This window comes from Oncorhynchus masou, chromosome 1 (assembly GCF_036934945.1).
Source record: "Oncorhynchus masou masou isolate Uvic2021 chromosome 1, UVic_Omas_1.1, whole genome shotgun sequence".
NCBI lineage: Eukaryota > Metazoa > Chordata > Actinopteri > Salmoniformes > Salmonidae > Oncorhynchus > Oncorhynchus masou.
In genome coordinates this window covers 35,174,225-35,187,831 of record NC_088212.1, presented here as the reverse complement: position 1 = coordinate 35,187,831, position 13,607 = coordinate 35,174,225, and the positions used below count along the sequence as shown (strand labels likewise).

The 13,607-nt window shown below is 43.2% G+C and overlaps 1 protein-coding gene across 1 annotated transcript in view; it reads right to left on the bottom strand.

The window, feature by feature from the left end:
* LOC135543086 (single-stranded DNA-binding protein 2-like) overlaps positions 1 to 3,741 on the bottom strand; it is a 105,003-nt gene extending 101,262 nt beyond the window's left edge. The window contains exon 1 of the mRNA XM_064970172.1: positions 3,594 to 3,741. Coding sequence (XP_064826244.1) covers positions 3,594 to 3,649 — 56 coding nt within the window. The 5' untranslated portion in view covers positions 3,650 to 3,741. The remainder of the gene's footprint in view (positions 1 to 3,593) is intronic.
* Between the last annotated feature and the right edge of the window lie 9,866 nt (positions 3,742 to 13,607).

Here is a 13,607-nt window from a genome sequence, read left to right as displayed (position 1 = left end):
TTTCGGTTACTGGCCCAATGCTCTAACCACTAGGCTACCTGCCGCTCCATCGCTCCATCCATGTAGCATAATGTATTTACAGTCTTATTCACATCTTTTCAAGTACTGGTGACAAATAATGTATTCTGAATATTGAATCGATTGTAATGGACATCTATGATGTGTGTAAAATACTTTTTATGAAGCTTGTACTGATTATAATGAGCTATTTGCCAGCTATGTGTGGTGCCATGTTTCTTTATATAAATATATATTTTTTAAATTGTTAGTTATTTTTTTAACCCTTTTTCTCCACAATTTCATGGTATCCAATTGGTAGTTACAGTCTTGTCCCTTTGCTACAACTCCCGTACGGACTCGGGAGAGGTTAAGGTCCTGCGTCCTCCGAAACCCAACCAAGCCGCACTGCTTCTTGACACAATGCCCGCTTAACCCGGAAGCCAGCCGAACCAATGTGTCGGAGGAAACACTGTACACCTGGCAACCGTGTCAGTGTGCATTGCGCCCGGCCCGCCACAAGAGTCGCTAGTGCGTGATGGGACAAGAACATCCCTTCCGGCCAAACCCTCCCCTAACCCGGGCGACGCTGGGCCAATTGTGCGCTGCCCCTTGGGTCTCCCAGTCGTGGCCGGCTGCGTCAGAGGATGGACTCAAACCAGGATCTCTAGTGACACAGCTCGAACTGCGATTCAGTGCCTTAGACCACTGAGCCATTCGGGAGACCTTCCGCCATGTTTGTTGACATTATACAATGCATTTTGGGTGTCACGTAAACATCTGTCAGACCAAAGATGTTATAATGAGGTGTTAGAATGGTTCACTCTTCTTTCGAGTAAACTTCCGAAAGTGAATGAAGGGAATGATCGTAGACGAAACGCCTCCTTCAACATGCATACAGCAAACAGACCAAACTCATCATGTCTCCTCTTTATTATCTTTGGTTGACACGAAAAAACAAACATGGCGGTGCGCACAAACTACCCAAATAGTAATTGCTATAAGCCAAGAGTTAAATATGACTGCTTGTGTTAAGTGAATTTTTCCTCAGTTAGCGCTAGGACAAAAGTAGCCTATATTTTCCAGTTTGGATGATAATTGTGTTATGCTGTCGCTACTTCTGTGAATGTCGGCACAATCAACCAGAAGGCACAGTGATGCCGAAACGATGGAGATTTACCCGATAAATTACTGGCAGTTTATATATAGAGTGTGCAACTATTTTTATAGCCTATTGTTTATTCGCTGCTAGTTTGCACCTCTACATAAAATCATTTTCCCTGGGTGTGAGCCAGCTCACGTTTTTATTCTAACATTGCATCCAAAAATAAACTGGTCACATTCAAGACATAACTTTGTAAGGACTCTGTTTGTGCAAAAATTTTCCGTGAAAAAACAGTGTGGCCAGCTCATATGCTGACTGCTGCGTCAATCGAAACTGGACGTTCTAAATAAGCGTTCTAATCACACAGGTTTGAGTGTACGCTGCAAAGACCGCTGTAGAATGATCACACCCGTTTGTTGGTACGTGTGAAATGGTTACATTTGGCAGAAGCAATTGGGCCTGGGTAGGTTAGGGCCTTGAATGTCTCGGGTGTGGGTAGGACTCTGGCTTAAAATGCAGGGCTCTATGCTGCATCAGTCGGGCTACAGGTGATAATGCTTATTGCTAAATAACACACCAGCCTGATAACATGGAACGTTTTAGGCTCAATTTTGGAGCATAAAATTAGCATTTTAATGGTGTCACCATAATTAAATTTTTATTCATTTTAGAGTAGAAAAGTCACCAAGGCTGCGTTCAGTATGAAAAAACGTAATGCAATATTCAATTAAACGGAAACTGTGCTGTTCTGAACGACCAGTTGAAAAACTGGGTGGGGTTGTGTTGTGGGTTAAAAATGCACCACTATCCTTCAAATACCACACTCATTTCTTCAAGCCACAACCCACTCACATCCGCCAAACGGAGAAAACGTAGGCTACCTCAAAGTATGTTCAAGAACGTTGAAGAACATTGTTCAGTACAAGCCATTACGCAACGAAGCAAATATTCAATTCAACTGAACACACCTCAGAACTGACTTTCTCACAGTCGTTCTCCAAAATAATTGCCAAGCGTAGTTACGTTCTGAGCTGTTAGTTGGACCAACAGTTTAAAGTAATATATAAATAATTAGTATTTCAGTTGTGGTTGGGATACATTCTAAATTAACCAGAAACAACCATTTTACATTTATTTATTTATTTTTCTCCTGTGTTGGGAGCCCTTGACCCCCATTTAAGGGGGTTGACCCCAGTACCCATTGACCCTAACCTCCCCAATATGCAACACAAAGTTAAGCCCTTGGCAAGAATGTACTAATATTAGCAATAGTCTCATTTCCATGTGCCTATGACAAAAGAACCCACCGCTGTCGAACAGATAAAAATGTATTCGATCTTTAGAAAATCTACTGTTTCCATTACGTATGGTCACAATTTTTCTTCCAGACTTCAATTCAACCAGTGTGTGTCAAGTGCCTGGGTTAATAGAAACCTGCCTAATGTAACCAAGTTCTCCTGTCTGTCTCCCGGGAAACTGTTTCTTCTTTTAAGCACAAGATGTGCTCACTCAACAGAGACATTCATCGAAATAATTCTGAGGCTACAGTATGCATAAAATGATGTTAAATCTTTGACAGAAATTACATTATGTTGTAGGCTATTTTGACAGAAATTACAATTGAAAAGCCCCCGTCCGGACATTGGTGTCAATATGTTAATTATTTGCTCAACTGAAAAACACATAAGTTGCAATGTGCATGTATTGTATAACCCTGTAGTTATAACATGTTTTTCGAAAATGTATATAAACATATTGTTTAGGCACCTTGACCTGTAGGCTACGCTAGACTATGCAAGTAAAAAGTCAGGTAATGTTAATGATAGCTTAATAATGATGACACATTAGGCTATGCTGGATATTTAATAGCCTGTCTGTCTGTCAGCTGCTGCGAGGTACTGTAGCATGCAATGGATCGGATGATTGAACTAACAGCGATAGTGTCACTTGCTTGTCAACTTAATGCAAAGACAACTTCTACTCACAGCAATATGCACGACTTGGGCATGTAAGCGTGCATAAAGCTCCACTGAAAAACTTGAACATAACAGTTGCCTCGGCTTTACAACAGCTACCTCTACAGACAGTATAATGTTTTTGCATACTATATAGCGAAATAACGCTAAACTGACAAACTGTAGATTGATAAGCATTGCTGTCAAAAATATAGGCTATGTCGCAGAAATACTAGCCTAGTATAACGGTAAAAGGTGTCCTATGAACCACGGTCATGTAAGTCGGCTAGCCTCGTGCATATATTATATTTTCCCATGATGTTATATTGTAATCTTTCTTGTTATTTCCAGAATTTACAAAGAAATTGACATGGTCAACTTTTAAAGCCGTGCAAAGCCTCAATCATGCCTTTATGAGTCTCTCTCTTGCAATGTCTCTCTTCTCCGACAACAGCTCCGTGTGACTGACCCGGACGTTCATTAACTTTCTCAATCCTCCCTCATTGCTGCGGTTTCCCCCCATAAATAAAACTTACTTTTCTCTGGCTTGGCTGTCGGACGGCACGTTGTTACTCTTGCCTTTGGCGTACATGCTTGCAGAGAGCTCCGATTGTCACGCACCTGTCAACCCATCACAACCTCCCCGAGTACAGCCCCATCACCATGGTGACACAAGCAACGTCGCTTGCCATTGGATGTCCTTATATTTGAGCACACCCATTTTGTGTGGTAAACGGCAGTGACTGACAGTTTGCTGGCCACGCCCTTCGTTAGAACTCCCCAAGAACCTCCCTCCTTTCCCTCCCTTCCCTCCCTCCTCTACATTATCTCTATCTCTGTTTTTCTCTCGCTCCGAGCTCTCTCTCTCTCTCTTTCGCTCTCTCCTTCCGTCTGCCTTGGCTGTGTGTGCCGCTCTCCCTGGCTCTTGCGCTCACATACACATACACGCACACAGAGAAGCACACACTCGCGCACGCAGACACACATACACAAGCACTCAAGCATGTACACTCTCTATCACACATACGCATACTCTCTCGCTATCTCTCTTTCTCTCACACACACCCGCACTCCTCCCTCCATTCTACTCTCTAAGTGCAAGGGGGGATTTGAAACAGTCCGAGAAGGATTTTAAACGACTGGCTTCCCCTTTAATAGACAATCACCCCCTCTACAATCACACCCGGCGCGCAGACAACGCAATGCGCAAACAACCATCGCAAATATGAACTGGAATGACATGGGTCTATTACATAGCCAATGTTGAACTTGGGAATGGGTGTAGAATGGGAAGAGACTGACAGAGGTGAGAGATCCAACAACATTCTGTAGTGTTGTATCCCCTCCTCGTGTGAGCCAATTACACACAAAACAAAACTAAACAATGAAATGCATCATTCTCACAATGGCAATATTTGAAATAATCCACTTTAGTAAACTAACTCATTTCTTGTCTGTGCTGTTTTCTGTTTAATCCGTTCAAGGCAATAGTTTAGATCACTCCACCCTCTTAGATGCCACAAGTTGACACCTTGTGAATTACTGTAACCGGGAGCAACAGAACCTGGACTTATTTGTTCATTTGAGTCCCCTCTCATCAGTTGATTATCAATGGATTTGTGTAATACAAAATCTTGCTATATCTTCCCATTTTTATTTGTGATTTAGACAGCACCGATTATTCTGTAGAGGCAGTGAAGTACAAGGAGGCATCCAGTCTGAAACATGTGTTGCAGTATGTAGCCTGAGCTGTTGCCAGACAATTGAATGTTCATTTTTCAACGAAAAGCCGTCTCCAACAGCGTTTTAGAGAATTTGTCAGTATGTCCAACCGGCCTCACAACCGCAGACAAGCGTGTATGGCGTTGTGTGGGCTAGCGGTTTGCTGATGTCAACATTGTGAACAAAGTGCCCCATGCTGGTGGTGGGGTTATGGTATGGGCACGCATAAGCTACGGACAATGAACACAATTGCATTTTAGCGATGGTAATTTGAATGCACAGAGATACTGTGACGAGATCTTGAGGCACATTGTCGTGCCATTCATCCGCTACCATCACCTCATGTTTCAGCATAATGCACGGCACCATGTCGCAAGGATTTCTACACAATTCGTGGAAGCTGAAAATGTCCCATTTCTTCCATCGCCTGCATACTCACCTGACACGTCACACATTGAGCATGTTCAGGATACTCTGCGTCGATGTGTACAACCTCGTGTTCCAGTTCCCGCCAATATCAAGCAACTTGCACACGATGCACCCGAGCCACTGCCTGTTCACTCTGTTATCATCCAGAATGCGAGGTCAGTACAGGTGCATCAGAGCTGGGACCGAGAGACTGAAAAACTGCTTCTATCTCAAGGCCATCAGACTGTTAAGCAGCCATCACCAACATAAAGTGGCTGCTGCCAACATACAGACTCAAATCTCTGGCCACTTGAATACATTTTATAAATGAATGTAATAAAGGTATCACTAGTCACTTTAAATAACGTCACTTTAATAGTGTCTACATATCCTACATTACTCATCTCATATGTTTATACTGTATTCTATACCATCTACTGCATCTTGCCTATGCCGCATGGCCATCGCTTATCCATATATTTATATGTACATATTCTTATTGATCCCTTTACATTTGTGTGTATAAAGTAGTCGTTGTGAATTTGTTAGATTACTTGTTAGATATTGCTGCACTGTCGGAACTAGATGCACAAGCATTTTGCTACACTCGTATTAACATCTGCTAACCATGTGTATGTGACCAATACCATTTGATTTGATTTGATTTGATTTGACTTCACACAGCCATTGGAGAGGAGTGGGACACAGGCCACAATCAACAGCCTGACCAACTATGCGGAGAAGATGTGTCATGCTGCATGTGGCAACTAGTGGCCACACCAGGTACTGACTGGTTTTCTGATCCACGCCCCTACCTTTTTTTGAAGGTGTCTGTGACAGATGTATATCTGTATTCCCAGTCGTGTTAAATCCATAGATTAGGGCCGAATGAATTTTTTTCAATTGACTAATTTCCTTACATGAACTGTAACTCAGTAAAATCTTTGAAATTGTTGCATGTTGCATTTATATTTTTGTTCAGTATACTTTGGCAGAGATGAAATGCTAAGTTATGCTGACCGCGAGCTAACATCCAGGGTTCACTTCACTGTCATGGTGTACTTATCGTAAATCCACTGAGAGACAGTGATGGCTTTCGTTTCAATTCAGTGCCTCTGCAAATTTGGACCTAGTATATAACTGAAAAATGTAAAGTGCAGCATCCCAACGGGTAGTCTCTGGAGAAGGACTGCTCCTCCTGTGTTTGTGTGTGTGTGTGTGTGTGTGTGTGTGTGTGTGTGTGTGTGTGTGTGTGTGTGTGTGTGTGTGTGTGTGTGTGTGTGTGTGTGTGTGTGTGTTTGTGTGTGTGTGTATGTAATCAAGGGCACAGAACAGGGCAGCAGTGTTTACCCTTACATAAAGCTCCGGCGATGTGACCCAGTTGGAATGGATGCACACTGTCTCTCTCACTCCCTCTCTCTGTATCTCTCACCACTTTCTGCTCCTCCTCTCGCTCTCTTCACCCTCTCTCTCTCTACTCTTGCTGTATCTCTCTCTCCCTCTTTCTGCCCTGCCTTTCTCTCTGCACCTTCTCTCTTGTCCCTCTCTCTGTTAATCTCTATTCTTCTTTGTTCCTCCTCCTCCCCTCTCTTTCTTGCTTTCTCCCCTCTCTCTCTCTCTCTCTCTCTCTCTGTTCCTCTCTCTCCATCTCTGGTTCTCCCCCCCCCCCTATTTCCCTCCTCTCTCCTTCCCTCTCTCCTTCCCCCTCTCCTCTCTCTCCTTCCCTCTATTTTTCTCACTCTCCTCTCTCGTCTCTCCACTCTCTGTTCCTGTCCACCCCCTCCCACCCTCCCCTCTCTCTCTCACTATCTCTCTGTATCTAGTGAACCTCATCCCCCAGGAGAGAGACGGCGGTTCTATTTCAGACTAGCAGAACTTTCGGTTTTGGGATGAGTCCCTTGGGGGCTGATCGCCATGACAACGAATCACAGGCGACAACCGTGTGTTTGAGAAGATAGAAAGGGGGAGAGGAGGGTTTAGGGAAAAGGAGGAGGTGTGTGGGGTTCAGATTATACTGAACAAAAATATAAACGCAACAAGCAAAAATGTCAAAGATTTTACTGAGTTACAGTTCATATAAGGAAATGAGTCAATTGAAAATCTATGGACTGGGAATTCTGATATGCATCTGTAGTAAATCACAGATACCTTTAAAAAAAGGTTGGTGAGTGGATCGGAAAACTAGTCAGTATCTGGTGTGACCACCATTTGCCTAATGCAGCGTGACACATCTCCTTCATATATAGTTAATCAGGCTGTTGATTGTGGCCTGTGGATTGTTGTCCCACTCCTCTTCAATGGCTGTGCAAAGTTGCTGGATATTGGGAGGAACTGGGACACTCTGTTGTACACGTTGATCCAGAGCACCCCAAACATGCTCAATGTGTGAAATGTCTGGTGAGTATGCAGGCCATTGAAGAACTGGGACATTTTCAGCTTCCAGGAATTGTGTATAAATCCTTGCGACATTGGGCTGTGCATTATCATGCTTAAAAATTACGTGATGGAGGCGGATCAATGGCACGACATTGGGCCCAGGATCTCGTCATGGTATCTCGGTGCATTGAAATTGCCAGGGATGAAATGCATTTGTGTTCATTGTCTGTAGCTCATGCCTGCCCATACCATAACCCCACCAAAACCATTGGGCACTGTGTTCACAAATGTTGACATCAGCAAACCGCTTGCACACACAACGCCATACACGTGGTCTGCATTTGTTCGGCCGGTTGGACATACTGCCAAATTCTCTAAAACGAATTTGGTAGAGAAATGAACATTCAATTGTCTGGCAACAGCTCTGGTGGACATTCCTGCAGTTAGCATGCCAATTCCATGCTCCCTTAAAACTTGAGACATCTTTGGCATTGTGTAGTGTGACAATACTGCACATTTTAGAGGTGCACCTGTGTAATGATCATGTTCTTTAATCAGCTTCTTGTTATGCCACATCTGTCAGCTGGATGGATTATCTTGGCAAAGGAGAAATGCTCACAAACAGGGATGTATACACATTTGTACACACAATTTGAGAGAAATAAGCTTTTTGTGCGTATGGAACATTTCTGGGATCTTTCATTTCAGCTCAGGAAACATGGGAGAGGGAAAGGGGGATACCTAGTCAGTTGTACAACTGAATGCCTTCAAATGAAATGTGTCTTCTGCATTTAACCCAACCCCTCTGAATCAGAGAGGTGCGGGGGGGCTGCCTTATTAATTGTCATCCACGTCTTCGGAGCCCAGGGAACAGTGGGTTAACTGCCTTGCTCAGGAGCAAAACAACAGATTTTTACCTTGTCAGCTTCGGGATTCGATCCAGCAAAACTTTCAGTTACTGGCCCAAAGCTCTAACCACCAGGACCAAGACTTTACATGTTGCGTTTATATTTTTGTTCAGTGTATATACAGGTATATTTGGAGAAAAGACAGCAAGAGTTAACAATATTTAAGGCATGAGTAAATGTTTTGCTTCTGCCAAGGGTCAAACACTTATGTAGTAATGACTCCCACTCAGGTTCACAAATCATTAGGCCAAATCACCAGAAAATTGTTAAATGTCCCTCTGAAAACAGGTGTGTGTGTGTGTGTGTGTGCGTGTGCGTGCATGCATGCGGGTTTGCGTGTGTGTGAGAGAGTGTGTGTGTGGTTATCAGTGACGCATCACTGCTATCACAACAGCTTGAGGGCAGTTAGAAAGGAGAGACAGAAAGTGGGAAGGAGTGATAGAGAGATATAAATAAGGAAGAAGAGATAGAGAGATATAGATCAGGAGGGAGGGAAGGACGGAGGGATCATTCTCTGCCCTCCCTGTCGAGATGGCTCCTGATAACGATGTGCTGCTCTGATCTTCTGACTGGTAATGAACAGCTCCTCTCTACAGAGTTCACCTCCATGTCCACCTGGGCTGTTGAGTGGCTTCTACAGAGGGTACTAGAGAGGAGGAGATCGTGGGAAATCGAAGGGGATCACCATAACCCCATGGAGGGGGCCTGGGCCGAGTCCCATAGAGGCTGCTGGGGTAATGGTGTGAAGCCTGGCATCTGCAGATATACTACATCGCCTGTGCCTTAGCTTCCTTCCCATTGACTGGCCCTGTGTAATCCCTGAGCCTGCAGTAGATATCAGGGCTAAGACCCAGCACGTAACACTAACAGCTCCAGTTACTGCTCAGAACACAACAGCCACACTGGAAAAGAAGCCATCCGCTACAGAGAGCGAGAGAGTCTCGGTCCCAAATTGTATCCTAGTAGGGTTCTATTCAAAAGTAGTGCACTATGTAGGTAATAGGGTGCCATTTGGGATGCAGACACAGAGGGGTGATGCCCTGCATGGAGACTTACAGTCACAATGTGAAGGGAATGTTCAGACTCACTCCGATCCCAATCACACACTTACTGTAAATGCTAACAAGATTGTATAGCAGAGGAGGCTGGTGGGAGTAGCTATATGATGACGGACTCATTGTAATGGCTGGAATGGAATAAATGGAATGGTATCAAACACATCAAACATATGGAAACCACATGTTTAATAACTACATTCCATTTATTCCATTCAAGCCATTACGATGAGCACATCCTCCTATAGCTCCTCCCACCAGCCTCCTCTGGCGTATGGTATATTGATGTTGAATCATGCTGTGAACTTAGTACAGATGTAAAAAAGGTTATATGTTGAGGGTTCAATACTTTACTTCAATGCAATTGTTAACTACCGGTAGTTCATTTTGGACTCTTCTGCAATAAAGAAGAAATATAGTCAAATTTAGTTAAACCACCTTACACTGTGTTTGGGGTCAAACTAACAATGACATTTTACAATAGCTCTATTCCATTATAATTCTACCATAATGTACTAAGCAATGGTAACAGGCACCAAATGCAACAGTGAAATTGACTCGCAGGATTGTTATTGAGAAAAGACCCAAATCGTCAGTGTATCTATATTTGGACCACTTTATCTTACCCACCAGATTCTCCTCCTGAAATGACATGGGAATAGGCAAATAAACAACGATGTGAACAGTCTGGGACATGTTGTCTCTCTTCTTTCTCCGCTCCCCCCCCCCCTCTCTCCTCTTCTACTCTGTCTTTCTCTGTCTCGCTCTACCTCCTGTTTTGTTTTTCCTTCACATCCTCTCTGTTTGTTTCACTCGCCCATACTCACTATTCCCCCCACCTCAGCATGATTCGTTTCAGTGTGCTGGGGTGACCTGCAACTGCAAAATGAGAGCCACGGAAAGTTGTGGGGGAAAAAAAGACAGTGAGTGAGAGAAAAAATCTCTGAAGACTGAGCCCACCATCTTCTACATTCATTGGTAGATTGAGTATTCATCGAGATAAGAATCTGATATCATGTATTTTCATGGAGGTGTGAGTCTGTGCACAGGATCTGGGGCAAAATATTTGGTCATCTTTCTCTCTTCCTCTCTTCTCTCTCTCTCTCTCCATCCAAGGCCTTTCCTTCCCCTTTGGTTTCCACCAAGCCACAGTCTGCAGAACCCAACCCACGGTCTTGTCTGAGGTCATCTATTTTAGGGTGTCTAGACGCTTCAGATTTGTCACAATTACGCCAACTTTTTAATTTCGATTTGGGGAACCGCTACACGTCAGAAAGCTGAGCTGCACCAGGGGCACAGACCAAGACACGAACACTGTCATCTGTCTTTCAGCAACTGCTGCAACATTTGGCAAACAGCCCTTATTTAAAGAGAGGGTAGATATGTGACCATATATTTCCTCTGAGAGTGACTGTTAGCAAGGACGCCAATTAGCAAACCATTAAGTGTTCACATGAAAGAGCTACTGGGGAATAATTTGCACTGAAGTTTACAAGAGCTTCAGGGTCTGTAGATAATTTAGAGTGAACAATAACACACCTTGTCACACAGTGTCTTTATTTGGTTAAACACACACGAGATACAATGGAGAACGTGTCATTGTTTATTTTTAACCTCCATGACTGGATTCCGGGACCGATGTTTGCTCAGTTCAAGAATGCTGGCACAACCTACCTAAGTGTTAGGCAAGGTGTATGTTAGGCAAGGTGTTAACATATTAATCGACTGACATAAATAGGTTACCACTGGGCAACAAAAATGTTGAATCAACTTTGTTTCTGCGTAATTTCAAGCCAAAAAAATTGAATCAAACTGATTGGATTTGCAAAAAGTCATCTACTTATGAAAATGTAAAAAAAATATGTTTGCAAAAAATCCAATGACATGGTGAAATGTTTTGTTGATTTCCCATTAAATTCACCTTATTATTAAATGTTGAGAGGAGAAAGTATCAGTTAGTACTATAGTACAATATAGACAGGTATCTATAGAAGAAGATAGTAAAATTATTTCACCGGGCCTCGGCCTCAGTACTGGCAGCAAGGTTTTCAGGCAATCTGCAAGGATCTCTGTGTTCTGCTGGAAGTAGAAGTTCCAGTCTGGGGCGTGTTGAAACTGCCAGCTCTAAACAACATTTGCTGTTCTCCCCTCCCCCTTTCCTCCTTCTGACCGGAAGCTCCTCCTGTTTGCAGCCAGAGTTGTTTTCTTCTTCTGAGGGCGGGAAAGTTACAGCCAGGGCTTCCTGTTTGCGACTGTGTTCATGTTGGTGGTTTGTATTAAATTGACAGCATATAGTATGGGTAAGCATCTAACAGTGTGCGAAGAAAAACACTTCTTAATCAGTTTAGGTCCAAGAAAGGTACTTGGATGTGTGCATGTTTTTACCTCTAAAAGCACCCATGTTTTGATATTCCACAGTACAATCGCTGCCTGCCTGTGATGTGTGGTTGTGGTAACAAAGGCTGCAGATTGATATGTGAAACATTCCTGAGTCATTTCTGGTAGCAAGTTCAGAATTAACTGTGACTTGCTGGATTTTGTCCCATGTTGTGAAATGGTCATAGACCGAAGTTCCAGGGAGACTTCTGTATCCATGCCCGAGCCATAGAAAAGCCAGAGATGGGCTATAACTTCAAAAGAGTAATATCGTATCGTTATTGTCTGTCTTCTGTTTACACAGTTATGCAGCCTTCAAAAGATCAACCCAGTGACCCCAGCTCTTTGTTGCTGTCTGTGCTCACTGATGATTCATAGGATACTGTCTGTGTGCTGTATGCCGTTTGATTTACTGAAATACAAAAAACCAATGGACTCAACGATTCTAACATATAGAAACCGACACAAGAGAGCATCCTTGAGAACTTCCATGAGAAAGTTCTGTTTGGAGGAGTAGGCCTACTGTAAAGTCTGTCAAGTACAGTCTGTCTATAAAATGCACATGTTTGACCTGTCTGCATTCTCAGCTGCACAGTGTAGGCAATCTGGAGAAGCCATTTTGAATTCCAGCCCCTTTAGCGTGAAGTGTTATTACCTGCGATTGGGGTGTTTGGGAAGAACCTTAAACTCAGCTCTCAACAGTGTAAACAATGTATCATCAGGTCTACGTATCACATCTCCATCACACTGGGTGTAAATGTGCTTTAACGCTTCCCAACCATTACCAGTGTGGTTTATTAGAGTGTAATGATTCTCTGTAGGCGGTTCCCTTTCTCCGATCAGCATTTAACAGCACTGGGGTTGAGGGGGCAGCATTAGGGTTGAGGGGGCAGCATTAGTGGAGGTGCTGCTGCTTCTTTCTGGTTCATCATGTTAAGTATAGCATGCTAATTAAGCATCTGTTTAACAAGATATTATTGTAGGTCCTCTAGTGTAGCTGAACAGATGTTCAGACATCATTGGGACAACATGACTTTATCTCTGATGGAATGGAAACCTCATAGTGTTTGCTGTTTATGGCCATGAGTAGCACAGAAGTCATACATCATCTGATCATCTATGTACTGATAGAAATCACTATCTGCATTTTCAATTTGTTTCATTTAGCAGACGCTCTTATCCAGAACAACTTACATGGTTAAGTGCCTGGCTCAAGGGCACAACAACAGATTTTTCACCTACTCAGCTCGGGGATTCAAACCAGCGACCTTTCTGCTACTTGCCCAACGCTCTTAACCGCTAGGCTACCTGCCACCCTATCTAGGCTGCTAATATGTGTTGACAGTCTGTCAATATGGATTGGTAACCTAAGAATGGAAATCACAGACAGTCCGATGTGCACAAATCTCATTGTGATCATGATCAAATTGCCTTGAGGGAATATTCTTGGGAGGGGTGAGGTAGCAAAGTTTGAGATTGTACTTTTGAACCCATAAGGCTAATAAGTATTGTAGGGGTTGGGATCGAAACAGAAGATGAACTTCTGTAGACTGTAGGGAAGTATGGATCAAAAAATATTCTTCTTCTTCTATGTATTAAACAGCTACATGTGTTGATCCATCTCTGCTGATATCCAGAGGCAAATAGAATCGTAGTCTTATCATTAAAATGTATTTAAAAAAAAAATCTTATCGTTACACTTTGG